At 41.4% G+C, this 18,033-nt stretch overlaps 2 protein-coding genes across 2 annotated transcripts in view; one reads left to right on the top strand and one right to left on the bottom strand.

Annotated features, from left to right (window-relative positions):
* The window catches only part of LOC134659684 (exportin-7-B), a 93,811-nt gene extending 83,694 nt beyond the window's left edge, over positions 1-10,117 (bottom strand). The window contains exons 1-8 of the mRNA XM_063515369.1: positions 10,093-10,117; positions 8,565-8,660; positions 7,576-7,679; positions 5,722-5,821; positions 4,569-4,676; positions 2,917-3,044; positions 1,869-2,064; positions 25-243 (exon numbers count right to left, since the gene is read on the bottom strand). Coding sequence (XP_063371439.1) covers positions 25-243; positions 1,869-2,064; positions 2,917-3,044; positions 4,569-4,676; positions 5,722-5,821; positions 7,576-7,679; positions 8,565-8,660; positions 10,093-10,107 — 966 coding nt within the window. The 5' untranslated portion in view covers positions 10,108-10,117. The remainder of the gene's footprint in view (positions 1-24; positions 244-1,868; positions 2,065-2,916; positions 3,045-4,568; positions 4,677-5,721; positions 5,822-7,575; positions 7,680-8,564; positions 8,661-10,092) is intronic.
* Positions 10,118-10,512: 395 nt separating this feature from the next.
* On the top strand, positions 10,513-17,503 carry LOC134659433 (uncharacterized). The gene is made up of 3 exons (XM_063515076.1): positions 10,513-10,700; positions 15,736-15,867; positions 16,344-17,503. The coding sequence occupies exons 1-3, from the start codon at positions 10,646-10,648 to the stop codon at positions 17,501-17,503; spliced, it is 1,347 nt and encodes a 448-aa protein (XP_063371146.1). The 5' UTR covers positions 10,513-10,645.
* Positions 17,504-18,033: the final 530 nt, after the last annotated feature.

Raw genomic sequence — 18,033 nt, 5'->3', positions numbered from 1 at the left:
CCGAGGAACGAGCCGCGCACTGACCTGCGTGTTCTCCAGTATGGTGAGCACGCCGTGCGCGAGCCGGTTGAGGAACTTGGCCCGCTCGTTGTTGCCGAACAGCGAGCGGCGCACGGACGCGAGCTGCACCAGGCACGCCAGCGCCAGCCCCGCCAGCCCGCCGCCGCTCAGCGACTGCTGCAGCTCGAAGAACAGCTCCAGCGTACCGCCGCCGAGGAACGAGCCGCGCCACGAGGTGGGGATCTCAAAACAAAAGGTTATTTTAAAAAATCGGTCGGAGTCGGACTCGCGCACGGAGGGTTCCGCACCATCAACAAAAAATAGAGCAAAACAAGCAAAAAAACGGTCACCCATCCAAGTACTGACCCCGCCCGACGTTGCTTAACTTCGGTTAAAAATCACGTTTGTTGTATGGTAGCCCCACTTAAATATGTATTTTATTCTGTTTTTAGTATTTGTTGTTATAGCGGCAACAGAAATACATCATCTGTGAAAATTTCAACTGTCTAGCTATCACGGTTCGTGAGATACAGCCTGGTGACAGACGGACGGACGGACAGCGGAGTCTTAGTAATACGGTCCCGTTTTTACCCTTTAGGTACGGAACCCTAAAAACTAGCTCTAAGAGAAACAGTCTAGCTCCTAGATTATTGCTTTTTTAAATGATTGGTATGTATCGTTCGTTTTTTTAGGACTAGAAAAAAGGTAAACAATCATGACGTGTCTTCTTATTGAAAAACACATTTGAAAATAAGTTACGGAAAATATGTAACAATTATGAATCATATACGATTATTTACTTTTACTTTCATGAATACTAATTTTTCATTTATTTATTTATACTGGCACAAACAGTTGCTTATAAATATTTACTGGATGCACAGAGTTGATCTTGCTCACATTTCCTGAATCAACCTGTATTGCAAAGTTTTTATCTCTATTTATCATCACGGTGGATAGATTGTTATGCACTCGTCGACCGCCGTGCCGATAGCGTGCATGAACTATAGGGGGCAGGGGCAGCATTAGAGCCGTCAGATTCTTGGCGCAAGGCGTAAATGTGAAATGTATGCTTCCGATGTAGCCCACAAGATGGCAGAACCTACTATGCAGAAGTAAACGTACGAGAACGGTAGATGGTAGCACTTGCTATGACGTATGTTTCCGATTCAGGACAAAGATGCAAACCCTCCAACGCGCACGGTACTCGTACATAAAACTAGATTGCTATTTTTAGAATCTAAGATAGGTATTATTTATAGCACCTGGTTATTTCTGGAATCTAGTTCCTAATTGTTGTTATATTTGGAATATAGCTATTATTAGTACCTGCACGGTGCAAAGATCGTCGGAGCACTCGTCGACGGCGGTGCCGATGAAGTCGTACGTGAGACAGTTGTGGGCGAGCCGGAGTAGGCTCGCTAAGGTCGTACTCGTGCATAAAACTGGATTCCATGTCGAAATGCTATTTTTGGAATCTTTAACTATTATTTATAGCACGTGGATAATATCTGTTGTTATTATTGGAATCTTGACGGTTATTTGTGGAATCTAGTTCCTAGTTGTTGTTATTTTTGGAATATAAGCTATTATTAGTACCTGCACGGTGCAAAGATCGTCGGAGCACTCGTCGACGGCGGTGCCGATGAAGTCGTACGTGAGACAGTTGTGGGCGAGCCGGAGTAGGCTCGCTAAGGTCGTACTCGTGCATAAAACTGGATTCCATGTCGAAATGCTATTTTTGGAATCTTAACTATTATTTATAGCACCAGGATAATATCTGTTGTTATTATTGGAATCTTGAGGGTTATTTCTGGAATCTAGTTCCTAGTTGTTGTTATTTTTGGAATATAAGCTATTATTAGTACCTGCACGGTGCACAGATCGTCGGAGCACTCGTCGACGGCGGTGCCGATGAAGTCATACGTGAGACAGTTGTGGGCGAGCCGGAGTAGGCTCGCTATCAAGGCGTGCTGGCTGGCGTCGAGCGGATCTAGTGCCTTCCCTCTCGCGCCGGAGAGGAGCGAGCAGGACAGGCGGAACATCTCGAACAGTTGTGTGTCTCTGAGGAAAGGCAAGTACTATTTTATACTTAAGGTCGATTAACCTTTTGGACGCCAATGACAGATATATCCGCACGGTAGGTTCAACGCCAAAGACCGATTAATCGATCACATATCACAGAGCAACATAGACCTACGTGCATATGCATAAAGTTCAATTTCAGTTTTGACACTTCGGTGACGTGGCGTCAGCGTGACAGCTTTTGTGTTTGACACGGCGTCGAAAAGGTTAGAGTTAGGGACATTCTGCGCTCCTAAGTGAAAAGTAACTTTTTTCAACTTTCAAAACACTAACTACTTAAGAAAGACGATTTTATTTTATAGCGAGAGCCTGAGAGGCATATCACGAGTTGATAAAAACGCCTTCATGGAATTTGTCTGACATTTGTCCATTCGGCGTACAATATGCAACTCTGAAAAAGCATCATATATATAGTCTGTCAAGCTGGATATGTCAGTAGCAATGTAAAGCAAACTATAGTATGGTATCCCTAGGAAACGAACAAAAAGCAGCAATATACATCGAACGATGAAATGGAAACAAAACAGTTCCACATATCACTACATACTATAAAACAAAGTCACTTCCCGCTGTCTGTCTGTCTGTATGTATGCTTAGATCTTTAAAACTACGCAACGGATTTTGATGCGGTTTTTTAAATAGATATTTTAAAGTGATTCAAGAGGAAGGTTTATGTATAATTTGTTAACCCGTGCGAAGCCGGGGCGGGTCGCTAGTAAGATATAAATGACACGCGATTTTCGAACAATTCAAACGTAGATTTTTCAAATTTGCCGCCTTATTCTACTGACAAGATTTGCTAGACCAACTATAATTAGAAACATTCCATACCTAAATGAAGAAGCGATTTTCCTGTGTTTGGCCAGCGAGCGGTTGGCATCAGCTTCCGACACTTGGTTCATCTCCAGAACCAGCTGCGATAGTAGCTGCACTCCTATTGTGCACATTTCTGCTGGGCCCTGGATTAAAAATGATACAAATAGATTATCAGATGTCTGAGTAAAGGCAGATATTCACAACATAATGTTAACAATGTAGCATCTCTGGCACCCTCTGTAGTACAGTCAACGTCAAAGATATGTTAACACTTTTGCACCTTACCAGGCGTGTCTCACTCCGCGATTTCGTCGCTTTGCTACAGGTAGCTAAAAGTACATCCGTTCGGCCCCAATTTTGGGAAAGCCATAAGCCGCGCGTGGCGCTGTCGCCACCTAGCGGCCATATCTGTGCTGATCGTAACAGACGCGTTTTGTTAGAGAGTGAGTCTTCTGTACTTAGTACTATTATTTATTCTGTGACCTTACTCCTTTGTAACAAGGCGAAAAAAGTAAACATATCTGTACATGGCTTGCGTTGCGTAGACGTAGATGTTCGTACACGCAAGCTATGCTCGATGCAAAAAGCCAGAGATATGATCTAGACTCTGTGCGGAAAGAGAAAAGTCGTGAAATGTATTGGGCCCCATATATTCCACGACTCTTGTCTTTCCGAACAGACTCTAGCCTTTATCGTAAAGCTGTGGCTACGCAGGCCGCGCGACACCAACGTGACGCATAGCCGGGGATATAACCTGACCTTTAACATAAAGATTCGGTCACACAGACCGCGCGACACCAACGTGACGCATTCGGTCACGCCAAAGGTTAAAAACCATCATCAAAAAATTACAGATTGTTCAAACACTTTTTTCATTTTGCTGGGACACCAGTTAGCCGCGACCACGACCAGTGAAACCTGTGTCGGAACGTCGGTAAATAAAGGTAATAAAATAAATTTCGCGATAGACCCGTCTATAAATGTGAGTTAATATGTGTTCAAAACGCGAAAGTTTTAAATATTACACTACAAAATATCCCATCCATGACAAAAATGCTACTGTCGGCTCTTAAATTGTATCTTTAATAAGTATGTAGGCGGCCGATCGTAATATCCGCCCGATTGTAAAGTTCCTGTGTAATGTTTTGACAGTAGTCACATTAAACCAATAGATAGGTGGGATAGGTTCGTTAGGGTGCTTCAGATGATGTCCGAAGGCATAGAGAAAAAATACAAAGATTTCTCACTCCATACATCAGTTTTGGTACCAAAAAGACTATTATTTTCATAGTCTACATCTAGCATCGAGTAGCGGAACTATCAGTACTGCTACTTGACAATAGATGTAGCACTGACCGCGAAGTCTTATGTTGTTGAGCATTAGCTTTCCGGTCGGTGCTACATCTATTGTCAAGTAGCAGTACTGACAGTTCCGCTACTCGATGCTAGTTGTAGACTATGAAAATAATAGTCTTTTTGGTGCCAAAACTGATGTATGGAGTGAGCACTCTTGTCTTACTATATTTCTCTATGCCGAAGGGCAAACTTTCCAGAAATACGGACCCCCGAGTGGGAATGAGACAATGATTTTCACGTTTCACGACATGCCTAGGAATTTCATGATCTGGCGGATATTACGATCGGCCGCCGACATGTATAACACTCACCTGTAAGAAGGTCCCGACGTCTCCCATGACGTTGTGGAACACGAATTCCTCTTTGACCATGTCGAACCAGCCCAGTTTGGTGATGCGCGCGAACAGAGCCACCAGCGCCTGCAGATAACATCAACGGTCAGATTTATAGTTGGTCACTATCAGGGATGTTGCGGATGCTGATTTATTGACATCCGCGGATGCGGATTTTTAAAGGCTCACATCCGCCGATGCGGATGTCAAGATAGATACATAAAAAACGTCAAATATTTATATAACATTTTAGTAATTTTTATTGGAAAAATCCGGCCAAGTGCGAGTCGGACTCGCGTTCCAAGGGTTCCGTACATTAAGTCCCACTCACGCTTGATTGCTCATTTCTAATAGGTTTTTTTGGCTAATGACTAAATTACCTAGCAGTCTAGCACTTACGCCGATGCTAGGACGTTCCTGTACCGACCTGTTCCACATCCGCATCCGCATTAAACTCCGCATCGATTTTATGCGGATGCGGATGTTGAAAATAATGCGGAAGTTCCGCGATTGCGGATGCGGATATTCGCAACATCCCTGATCACTATACTCAGCTCTTAAGTTATGATGATGATGATGGCGCCATCTATGCAAACCTTTGACAGTTGCCAAGCTAAAGAACTGTTAATTAGCAACACAATCTTAACTCTGCCCTGCCTTTATATCCTAGAGGTAGCTAAACAGGTAAGGCTTAATTTGGAACAGTTCCAGTCTAATGCTGCGGAACCCAAATACAACTTTAGGCACCGCGACGAACTTCGTCCACCCCGCACATGGCTAGCGAAATCTAAAAAATGTCTGTACACAATCGGCCCCAAAATCTATAACCGTGTCTCCGAAGACAAAAACTGTGAATAGCAATAATTCATTCGTACTGAAACTCAAAAAATACCTAGTCTCTGCTGCCTACTATTCGTTGAATGAATTCTTCATGTAGGAATGGCACATGAGGGCTGCACGTAATATTAATTTATAATAAATAATGTACCTAGTGTAATATTGATAATTAAATGTAAATATAGTAATGTAATTTAAATATAGAATAGTAATTATTTATGACGTGTAAAATTGTATTTTATTAATAAATATTTGAATTGAATTGAATTAACTTGTCCTTATGACCCGGGTGTACCTGAACTACGAAGTTAGCGAGCTTGGGGCGGGTGGCGAGGTAGTTCAACGCGTAGTTGCGGATATCCAGACGCTGTTGCACCGTCAAACTCGTCGTGGACCTGAAACAGACAGCATTTTAAGACGAAACAGGAGCTGAGATTTAAATATTTTAGGTAAATATACCCGTTTCGCAAACGGAAGCGGCTCCTAAAACTAGTGCGATAAGGACAAGGCGAAAAATCCTGCGTAAAAATCTCAAAAATCGACTGTTTCCTCCTCCAAAGCTTAACCAATCGTAACCAAATTTGGAAATCGAAATGATTATGAAATTATCTGTGTCGGACCGTTTTGCTTTTTTGGCTAATTGATATCAGTTTTGAATACCACGCCTCTCATTGCGGCATAGTCAATTAGGCCATTTTGGCCATTTTTGAAGGGCTCTAGCGCATTAAAAAAAAAGCAAAACGGTCCGACACAGCTATTGACAATATTAATCTATGTTGAAAAAATCATTGCTCTAGCTTTAAAACCCACGGAGGAAACAGTCGCGTACGTTTGTATGGAGAAATGACCACTCCTGTTGGCTCGTAACGTTTACGTTTATTTCATCATACCATAGAGAAATATAAGGGCTCATTTAGACGGTGCGAGAACTCGCATGCGAGTTTCATTACATTGCGTCGTTTGATCGGTCGGCTGAATTGATGTAACCTCAATGGTCCGCAATGTAACTAAAATCGTATACGAGTTCGCGCGCCGTCTAAATGAACCCTAAGGTCCCTAAGCAAAGAAAGAGTGGTAACTCCATACATCAGTTTTCTTACCAAAACGCAAATTATTTCGCTGTCGACATCTAGCGTCAAGTAGCGGACATTATCAGTTCTCCTAGTTGACAATAGATGTCGCTCCAAAGCAAAACTTTAATGCTCAACAATTTTCAGCTAATATTATAACCGGATGCACCAGAAGTCTATTTGCCAGATATTTTTGCAGCAGTTTACTACTACTAGGTATATGTATATAGACTAGAAGGTGTAATATATATTTGCATATAGTAATTAGGATGTTAGGTGAGTAAGGACAAATACAAATTGCAAGTATTTGCAAGTACAGATAAGGCACATGCTGGCTTTGATTTTTATCTAATTTATCTAAACTTACAATTATCATTTTCATTACATCTTGCAAGTTAACATAATGACACACGATGGATAGACTTGTGTTGTGGAATAACGAGCAATAATCGACCAAAATTCGAAATGATTGGCAAATAAAAATTCGTGACTGAAGATAGAGAGTTTTCGTGACCTACATTTTAAAACAACTTCTGCGCTAATATTATAGTTCGTTTTTAGGGTTCCGTACCCAAAGGGTAAAAACGGGACCCTATTACTAAGACTCCGCTGTCCGTCCGTCCGTCTGTCACCAGGCTGTATCTCACGAACCGTGATAGCTAGACAGTTGAAATTTTCACAGATGATGTATTTTTGACCGAAGTTAAGCAACGTCGGGCGGGGTCAGTACTTGGATGGGTGACCGTTTTTTTGCTTGTTTTGCTCTATTTTTTGTTGATGGTGCGGAACCCTCCGTGCGCGAGTCCGACTCGCACTTGGCCGGTTTTATAGCATTAGAAAGAAGGTAAACAATCTTGACGTGTCTTATTAAACAATACTGAAGATCGCTTAAAAAAATAGTTTATATTACTTATGAAAGCAAAAGAATGTAAAAGATCGTATATGATTTATAATTCCAACATGTTTGCTGTGACTTATTCATCAATGGTGATTTTTAATAAAAAGACGTGTCAAGATCGCTTACCTTCTTTCTAATGCTAAAAAAACGAACAAAGTGGGGATTCTGGTGATGCTCTCACCTGCTGATGAGCTTGGCGAGGGTAGTGGCGGCCAGCAGCTGCGAGTACGCGGAGTCCGCGCGCTCCAGGAGCGCCTGGCATTTGCTCAGGGTGTCCGGGGACTCCTGTGGAATCATTAGTCTAGTACAGTGGTTCCTAACCTGGGGGTAATTAGTGTAATTACCCCCGTGGGGGTAAAACTGGTACTTTACGGGGGTAATAAGCTAACCTAATATAACAATACAACAAACGTACACGTTTTATTTTTTATTACCATTGGGAGGAGGGGTAAAATCAGGTTCCCTAGTTAGTCATAGGGGTGACCAGACTGAAAAGGTTAGGAACCACTGGTCTAGTATCACTGGATCAGGCATGAGAGGTGGGTGGAAATGGGATAGCCTTATGTATCTTCCAGTAGGAGTAGCAGCGAAGGCACTATTATTGTTTGTCCTTATCAGTCTCACTTTTTTTTTATTCCCCACCGTTAATTTAGTATGGATTATGGTGGGCAACAAATAAATTCGACCAATCATAGTGTCGCATTGCGTACGTCTTGTCCCTCACGGACGCACGCGTATACCACATCTATTAGGATCCTACCATCTATGATTTTAAAACAAATAACAAGGATCAGTGTAACAGGGTGTAAGAAGCGCTAGTGGCCTAGCGGTAAGAGCGTGCAACTTGCAATCCGGAGGTCGCGGGTTCGAACCCCCGCTCGTACCAATGAGTTTTTCGGAACTTATGTACGAAATATCATTTGATATTTACCAGTCGCTTTTCGGTGAAGGAAAACATCGTGAGGAAACCGGACTAATCCCGATACGGGCCTAGTTTACCCTCTGGGTTGGAAGGTCAGATGGCAGCCGCTTTCGTAAAGCTAGTGCCCACGCCAATTACTGGGATTAGTTGCCAAGCGAACCCCAGGCTCCCATGAGCCGTGGCAAAAATGCCGGGACAACGCGAGGAAGATGAGTGTAACAGGGTGTATTAAATGTTAAATTTTTTACCTGAAAAGCGACAACGGCCTTCTCAGCCCGGTCCCGCACCTCGGGGTCCTGAGACTCGTAAAGTTGCTTGCACAGCAACTCTATCTGTATCACCTCCTGAACAAACAGACACGTCAGACACTCATGAATTTAATGTTAAACCGATACAAAAATGCACACAAGCGCAAAAAGGTCAACATTACCACAGAATAAATAATAGTACTATGTACAGAACATAGACTAGGAATCCTCTAGACTGAGTTTAGAGCAATTATTTCATGAAACCGATGCTGCCAAAAATACGGGGGTGCGGGGGACGAGGTGAGCGAATCCCGTGCCGTGATTGGTCCGTTCAAAGACACGGACCAATCACGCCACGGGATTGACTCGAAGATGGAGTGAAACTACCGTATAAGTGGCAGAGGGGGTAGCGTTACTATGCTCAGTCTAGAGGATGTCTTGTCTGTGGTACAGAAGGTTCACTGTATAACAACCTGTTTAAAACTCATCAGGGATCATAAACAATGTGCGGTCAGCATTTTTGTGTGGTGTTTTTAAATATTTTAACATTAATTTGTACCTCCAATTTTAATATACTGTACAGATTAGCCTGTGTACGGATTATCGAGCCCCTACTGTATTTATAATTCACTATTCAATACTAATTTCAGCGTTAACTTTTGACCTGCAGAAGTAGGCAGATGCTTGTTATTTTACCTAAGGGGCTGGCAACTTTGGATGAACTTATTTGTACATCAATTTCATAGATATGTTATGTTTACATTTTAAGCATAAAATTTTAAGTTTAAATTTTTGGTCAAAATATTGGTCACAAAGAAAGTATTGAATCAGGAATAAGAATAGTACAGCTGACCTAAGTATTTGAGTGTAAGGTAGATTTGATTTGATTAGTGGACGTGTTTCGGATGTCGAAATATTGCGATAAGAATGGCATCTAAATCATGCGTGGCTCACTCCGCGATTTCGTCGCGTCTGAACATGTACCTACAAGTACATGCGGCCCACACCAATTTTGGTGTCGAGCCATAGTAGTTGCCGCGCTCCGCTACGGAACGGACGCCTGCTCGCGCTTGCGCCACCTAACGGTCGTATCTGTCGTAATAGACGCGTTTTGTTAGAGAGTGAATCTTCTGTACCTCGTACTATTATTTTATTGTGTCTAAATGAAAACATTGACAAGCCAAATTCAAGGGTACGGGATACATGAAATACGTCAACAACTAACATCAAAATATAACCAAAGCGCCGGTATATGTCACCAATGTTTCATATTGCTTCATCTGACGCATAACCGCACACCACATAATCACGTATAATAGGTAAATAACATGAAAATGTAGAGCAAAAACTGTGTCAAACCATAGTATGGAGTCCGGAAATGCACTTCAAAAAACACGTGCAAGTTATGCACGAACATTGAAAATAAGTTGATAGCCTGAATTTTGGAGTATTATAGGATCATCTGTCAATCTCAAAGAGCCTGAATTAAGTTAATATTGCATAAAAATCGCAATATTTTGGTACTCACCTGTTCTTCGGCCATCTTTGTTATTTTCTCGCATTTGAAATGACGTTTTGATATTGCTTAAGGTTAAGTATGCCACATGTAGTGCGCATTTCGGGATTGTCAGGTATACACATTCACTGAAACAAATTCTTACAATAATGAATGTAATAAAGTATTTTAAATTTTAATACCTACTACTATAAATTAAACTAAAATTTAATGAGTAAAATTTATTCTTACATCTCGTTTAGGCAATTAATTTTCCATATACAGTAAACAAAACGCGAATATGAATGCGTTCAAAATATTTAATTTTAAGGTGCCCATGCATTATCCAACAAATTCAGGAGTTCATTATCACCAAACATAAATTTAACATAGTACTGGCCAAAAGCATTAGTACTTTCTAGAACTTAACGAAAACTTCAAAGTAAAAATTAAAATAAATGACAAATAAAAAAAATGTAGAGCTGTGTAGTTGTGTAATTTTAAATAAAATAATTTACTTAGTTTCTCCAAATTATCAATGTATCCAACCACGCGCCAAATATTAAACAGAGTTCGTTAAATTAATATGGTTCCGAGAATCTTTCGTGAAGGGATCTGCAGTCCTAGCAAGTTCCGCAGGCGTAAGTAGCTATTTAATTATTTACTAAAGTACTTACCTGATTGTCGTAGACAGCTTCGAAGTTAGATCCTTTTTAATTTCCATTAAAATTTGAGCTACCTACACGCTCCAAAATTGAAGCACTCACCTTGTGACAAATTGTACAAGTTGCCTTTAGTCGCGCCCAGGCAAGCGAGAAATATAATGCACGCGCGAAGCGAGTAGTATTTCTTGAGGGTAGGTACTTTCAATTAACAATTTAGGTAAAAATATCGTTATTTTTGGAATGGGGAGTAATTATCAGCATGAAAATTGTGTAGGTAACTAATCCATTCAAAACCAAAATTTTAATTTTGTATCGCAAAACAATAAAACAGATAAACGTACACATCCAGTGCTCTAGAGGAGAAATGTTTCATTTTCTGCACACTTTTTTAGAACAACAACGACCCAGTTTCAGAGCATGATGAGAATGAAAGCGAATTTTACAGTACATATGATGCTACTTTCCTGCACTAGTGCAAGTGTGGGAATGAAGAATTTCCGTGCCTATGTCGAAAGTTTAAAGGGCCAATTGTACTGTAAAAGTTCGGACCCCTTTTGTACCTACACTGTCACAGTGACAATAGTATGAGGTCTCTAGCGAGTTTCATGGGTGAATCAACTTTTTCTTGTCACTCGTTGCCATGGTTACGTTCTCCTGGGTCACTCTTTAAAGCCTGATTTTTAGGCATTTAAATTCACCAAACACGCTTTTTTGTGATACTTATAAACCTTTCCTTAGAGGGTCGTCTTACAAGCGTGTCAGAAGAAGGTGGTGTACAATGTCTTTTAGCAAACTATTGTCTCTTGGCTGACCGGACAGAATAACAACAAGAAATAATTGATCCACCCTCATATTGATTGTCACTGAGACGAGGTACGAAATGGGTCATAAATTAAAATCTTCGACCGTACATAGACATATATTCTATCCTATGAATTCCGTCCGGTCTGCCGTCTGCAGTAAGTACGCATATAAATAATTTTAATTTTGCTCGCTTCTAGATAGATTGTGTCTATCTAGAAGCGACAAGAATACGTACAATAATTATTCTTGTATGTAAGTTATGCGTTCGTTTTTGTAGCCTATATCTGTATTCATTCTATCGCTTTATTAATATCAGTCAAAAATGTATGAAATCTATCGGCGTGCGTGCAAAGAACCGTTTGCCTATTTTTGCAGTTTTATTCATCCTTATAAAAAGTAATACTTAATTTGATTCTCATTTTCAATAACAACCATACAACTGTCCATATTTGATTGAAAGTTGCGAAAAATATCCATGTGTAACTTTGTGATGTTGCCACTCAAAGTTATGCCCAAGCACACTAAAAATTAAAAAATAACAAATTTAGGAGAACTTTTTTCGTTTTTAACATGGCTATTTTTCGCTATTTTCAGCAAAATTCAACGGTATTGTGAGGAGCACGAGCTCTAACCAGCCACCAGATGGAGTAGATATGTGCAAGAAGTACCAAAGAACAAATGACTATACCCTTGGCTCTCACAACTATGACGACCCCAATAAATTAAGACCCACAGTATACATAGCACACACCACAGTATTTGACACGAGTAATGATGGTGAGAAAAACACTGAAACGTTATTAGAAAGTTTACAAAGAAAACTTGCATTGCAGCAAAAAATTAGACAAAATTTAGCTGTTAACGAAGCGCAAAAAAATGAGGCATCAGCTGATGACGAGGTCACAGCAGAAACAGACAAGAAGACAGACCATTTAGCAAAAGATGATTCGCTGCAAACAGATAATGTTTGGCGATTTGCAACCAGAAATTATAGTGATGCAAATAAAGACGACAAACTACTACAGAAACCCGAACCTTTTCGTGAGAATGACGAGAGTAGAGTTGTTGTTGATCCACCTAATGCACGTCCCGCGCATAACCGCTACCGATACGAGGTGAAATCCGAAGCAGAGGCTTTTGACGAACTGGCAAAAAAATATTTGACCATGGAAAGAGATCAAATTGACAAACGGCTCTTACAAGATATGGAGCGTCAGGGCCTACCCATTGAAGCAAGCGGAGCTACGAGTCCCTCTATCAACATTAACGTTTCTTTAGGAAAGGAAGATGTTTGTGAAGTGCCTGTGCCGAAGACTGAAGAGTCTCAACAGAAAGAGGCGACTGTAAGCAATCCACAGTACTACGATAAAATAAGCTGGTGGAATATTTATTTTAAAGATAATCTATCGGAAAATCCAGAGGATGGTGTCACTGAAAACCGAAAAATGTATGGGCCTAATGAATTCCATTACGATATGCTACCGTTACATTGTTTCTTAGATTTCAATTCGTCCGATAAAAGTAGCGAAAATAATAAGCTTATCGAGAAATTAGGATTTGAAGAACACGATGATATGTTACCATTTCATCTATTACAGTGCCAGGATTTTATCCAATTAGATCTGAGAGTTAGTGATGATAAAGATAAGATTGAATCACCCATTGAGAGTATAAAGGTTGATGACATTCAGCCAATTCACTTTGCCCATCAAGGAAATTTGATTAACGAGGTTGCTCCTGCTTCGAACGCTGTTGAAACACTGGAACAAAATACATCCTTCGAAGGATTATACGATTGTGATACCACAAGTAAACCAGTAGCTGACATTTTTCACAGCTCTGTATTATATCAGGACACAGACGTTACAAAATTTGATTATATTTTTCCGCGTGATTACACCAATGTTGAAGTCTCATTGAGTAATAATCAACATAAAACCCCTAAAGTACAAACGGTGAAAGATACATCACAGGAATCTGGGACAATTATACAAATTGAAGACCAAACCATGCCGAAAAAAGTTGAACTAAGGAACTTTATAAAAGCCAAAGTTGTAGAACAGGTTCCATCGGAGAATACAGCATGGCCCCATGAAAAACTTGATGGACTTGTACAAATTAATCCTCAATCACTCCCAAATCACGAATTAAAGCCTTTGTCTCACGAGAATTTAGTGAAACCAAAGTTTCCGGAGCAGCAAATTGATGTTTTTCAGAACGTGCAGAAAGCACCCAATGACATGAAACCTGATACAACTGAAACGTACCCGAACACTGGAACTGAACTAAGGAACTTAATAAATGCCAAAATTATGGAACAGGTTGGTGCACATGTACATACTGCGTCGGAAAACACAACACAACCCCATGAAAGATTTGATAGACTTGTACAAATTAATCCTCAATCAGTCCCACATAACGAAGTCACAAGTATAATACATGCCAAAGTACTGGAACAAGTGGGAGCACCACCACCTCCATTGAAACACACAACCAATTCGATACTAGGTATCGATTCAATTATTCAAATGCAACCTCAACCAGAGTTTGAAATCAAACCGCAAAAAGTGGCACATAATGAGCTTTTAACTGAAACAAAAGTAATAGATCACGATGATACTTGCCAAAAAACTCCAAAGTATGAAAAAGCTCAGATTACGTCAAAAACCACGGAGGAAAACACTGAACAGCTAAATACAAAATCAGCTATAATAGCGGAAGAAACAAGACAACCGTCTCGAGAAACTGGAACTATGGTACAGAGTTGCGTGCAGACAGCACCTATCGATGTTGATGATAAGCTCAGGCTAGATTTGAATCTATCACTTTCAGAGCTCCTAAGGCGCGTACAGGCGCGTAATCGTTTACAATTCCTCAACGAAATAAAAGCACAAGTCGAAAATATGACAATATTGAACTCTGAGAAAAGGTGTCCCCCGAGCGACAGACCGCAATGCCCACCTCCACCTGAATGCACTAAGCCCTGCCCGCCGCCACCGAAACCGAAATGCCCACCGGAGCCACCTAAATGTCCACCTGACCCACCTAAGTGTCCACCAGAGCCGCCTAAATGTCCGCCTCCTAAAGATCCTCCTAAATGTCCACCTGACCCACCTAAATGTCCTCCGGAGCCACCCACATGCCCTCCAGAACCAAAATGTCCTTGTCCTTGTCCACCACCACCGAAATGTCCTCCTCAGCCTCCTAAATGCCCATGCCAAGCCACTAATGTTGATGATCCTGTGACCACAACTCCTTACCTCACTCTTTTGGACACTGGCACTGGCTATTTGAGAATTGTAATCGAATTAATAAAAAGAGGCTTTCTAGAATCTAGAAATATGATCTTTCCAGTGAAAAAAGATCGCTATCTTAAAATTCCGGCGTTAAAACTTAATAGGATAAAGGATTTCGAGCCCTGGACACCGGTTCCATCGTGGCCCTTCCCCGTACAGTACGAGAAGAGGAAGCTGCAGTGTCCGTACCACGGCTGTCCGTTTCCCAAGCCGGGCCCAGTCCGACCAAACTGCCCTGAGCTACCTTGCGGTGGTTTCCCTAAGCGCCTGACTTTTTCGAAAGCTGATATTCACTACCTTCTCAAGACAGACTAAAAATACATATGAAATACTAAATTGGCGGTTATGTAATTAGCAGGTAATATATTTTTATTAACTGGCACTTGGCAGATCATTATACATATTGCATAGAACGAAAGGGAAAAATCATTTAATTTATTCAGTATCCATCCTCATAGGTACCGATTTTTAAGCTAAATAATCCGACTACAAAAAAAGCAATATAATGAACAAAATATTGCATAATTTGTTCATTATATTGCTTTTGCATTGAAGCATAAGGACCCTTCTGTATGGAAAGCCACAATTCAGTAACTGACGGGAGTTGAAATATTTTGCTCAACGTGTATAGTTTTCAAATTAAAACTCGGTCACTACAGGCTGACGTTGCACAGTATGCAATATTTCACTGTAGGTATGTATAATGGAAAGAGATGGCCTTGAAAAAGACTCCGGAAAGATGGAGGAGAAAGGAAAAAGAGGGCGAAGATTTTTTTATTTTTATTTATTGTTATATAACAAAAAGTATAACAATTTGTTGGCGGTGCGCTCTTACCGTCATATGTGTATCGCGCTCAAATCAAACGCCAAAGTAAAATGGAATACCCGAGTTATCCTTTCTCCCTTTTCAGTGCACAATAAACTGGTGACGCGGGGGTTTTGCAAGACCGAATGGACGAAACCGAAGCACGTGCACAAACCGTACACCGAGCACCGCAGCGATCTGCCGTTGGTCGTCCAAAACACCCCGGGACATAAATCAGGTACTTATTAACCGGTTATGGACATTATGGTGTTGGGTCGGTCCCCTAATAAACTTTGTCAAAGGGACCAAAGAATCGGGAGAATGCTTTAAAGATGGTCTTCTTTGTCGTAACCTGACTGAGGTTGACTGATGACTGAGGGACGTGACGACTGTGGACACTTCACCAGTGCTCACCAAGCCGCTCTTTCTTGGGTCTGGGGTATGCTAGCCTGTCATAGCCTGTAATGTTTTAGTCTGTCGTTATTCTGTACGGCCATACTTTCTAGCCATGCGGCCAGTAATCATGAGCTTCTCCAGACTATCAGATGCCCGGAGAAACCAAAATTGCTTGGAAAAACACTTCAGGGTCTTCAGAGAATATCCACTACTTACTTATATTTCAACTCATTTTCTTGCAACTATGTTAAACTGATGTGACATTTTTCGCAATCGCAATATTTGCAATTGTGTTCATTACCTTTTTTGCTATTTTAGTTCGGTACGTCGAGCTGTGGAAAGCGTGGTTTACCATAGAATATGAAATCTTCAATGCTTTCGCGAAAAATGGGAATTTTACAACGTGCTGCTTGTGTTACCATAACAAAAACGACCGCACTAAAACCGATAAAAATATAGAGAAGAATCTGAATGATGAAGTCACAAATAGACGACACCTAGATGCGATACTACGGGCATATTCTGAATTGCAAGCGTTCACTTCACCGACGGTCAAGAAATCTGGCTTTGCAATGATAGAAGAAACATGTCCGGGAGAAACATTCTCAGCCAAAGCTACGCTAAATGCAACAACAAGGAATTTAGAAGAAGAAAAGCTCACGCAGAAATTAGAAACCATTGAAGAAGTGCCGCTAGTCGAGGCTGATCCCGATGTCATTAAACCGCCACAAACCTCAGGGCCGGCTGTAATGAACATGTCTAGTTCCGACTGTGAAGAGTTTGGCAAGCATTCAGACTTTCAGATTGGAGACGACCCTGAGAGCGAACCTTTAATGCATTGCCAAGAGGAACAACCGGCGACTCCAAACATAATTCGTAGTTATTTCGAAAAAGAAGATTGCAATAAGCCTAACATAAATGATCTTATCACGCTAAACGCCGTGCCAGATGTCAACGAGGATGAGGAACTGTCTCTTATGGATTTAATGAAACGCGTTCGCGAGAGAAATCGGCTGCTCCGCTGTCGCGATATAGAGTGTCAACTGAATGCCTCCACGACGGATGATAGTGTTATGGCTGGGAGGACCGGTTTCCCTCAGCGTGACAACAATCCATCGCCACATTCGCCACCTACATGGGCCTGGCCGCATCCCCAACCCCATAATAATCCACACGAGTACAGCCATCCATTTCCAATGTACCCTCATGTTGCGAACCCGCATCCTCGCAAGGCAGAGCCCATAACCCCTGACAACCGCCCAGGCTATAACAAAGCGACTAAAGTGAATCCTGTGACCCTGGCCCTATATCTTGGTCCTTTGGTGACTGCTTTGAGAAACGCCTGTATCTTATTTCCTGTCCTGGCAGCGAGCCTCATCCCTTTTAAGAATTTAGAGACTGATGGTAACAAAAAACCGGGTGTTGATACCGTTTGCGTGCTGCGTTCTAGCTGTGAGAAAGATTCGGAAGAGGATTAGCTAGTTACACAAGCACATGATTAGACAATAATGAATTGTGTAAAATATTTATTCAATAAAAAATAGTAATATTATAAAACTGTTGAATTAAAGCAGACGTAATAAGCCCCTTCCACACTCGTGCGCGAATCGCGGCGCGAAGCCGCGAACGCGAGCACAGAATAAATAATAGTACTAAGTACAGAAGACTCACTCTCTAACGTCTGTTACGATCGGCACAGATATGGCCGCTAGGTGGCGACAGCGCCACGCGCGGCTTATAGCTTTCCCCAAAATTGGGGCCGAACGGATGTACTTTTACCTACCTGTAGCAAAGCGACGAAATCGCGGAGTGAGACACGCCTGACGCAAGTGGGGAGTCAAGTTCGCAGATGTGTGAAATTCGCGCCGCGATTCGCGCACGAGTGTGGAGGGGGCTTTAGAACTTGCATGCAATATTCGATACATTAAAATGTAACGAATTCAGTCAATCGATGATGATTGATGAGTAAATACCGCAATCAAAAATCGCATGCAAGTACCTACTTGAA

Source organism: Cydia amplana, chromosome 25 (assembly GCF_948474715.1).
Source record: "Cydia amplana chromosome 25, ilCydAmpl1.1, whole genome shotgun sequence".
Taxonomy (NCBI): domain Eukaryota; kingdom Metazoa; phylum Arthropoda; class Insecta; order Lepidoptera; family Tortricidae; genus Cydia; species Cydia amplana.
This window is presented reverse-complemented; position numbering and strand designations above follow the sequence as displayed.

What these genes read in the sequence shown, in the direction of transcription:
- LOC134659433 (XM_063515076.1), top strand. Translation starts at nt 10,646, where the DNA reads ATGGTTCCGAGAATCTTTCGTGAAGGGATCTGCAGTCCTAGCAAGTTC. An exon ending in TCCTAGCAAGTTCCGCAGGC is followed by an intron (nt 10,701 to 15,735) that starts GTAAGTAGCTAT and finishes CTCCCTTTTCAG; the next exon opens with TGCACAATAAACTGGTGACG. An exon ending in CACCCCGGGACATAAATCAG is followed by an intron (nt 15,868 to 16,343) that starts GTACTTATTAAC and finishes TTGCTATTTTAG; the next exon opens with TTCGGTACGTCGAGCTGTGG.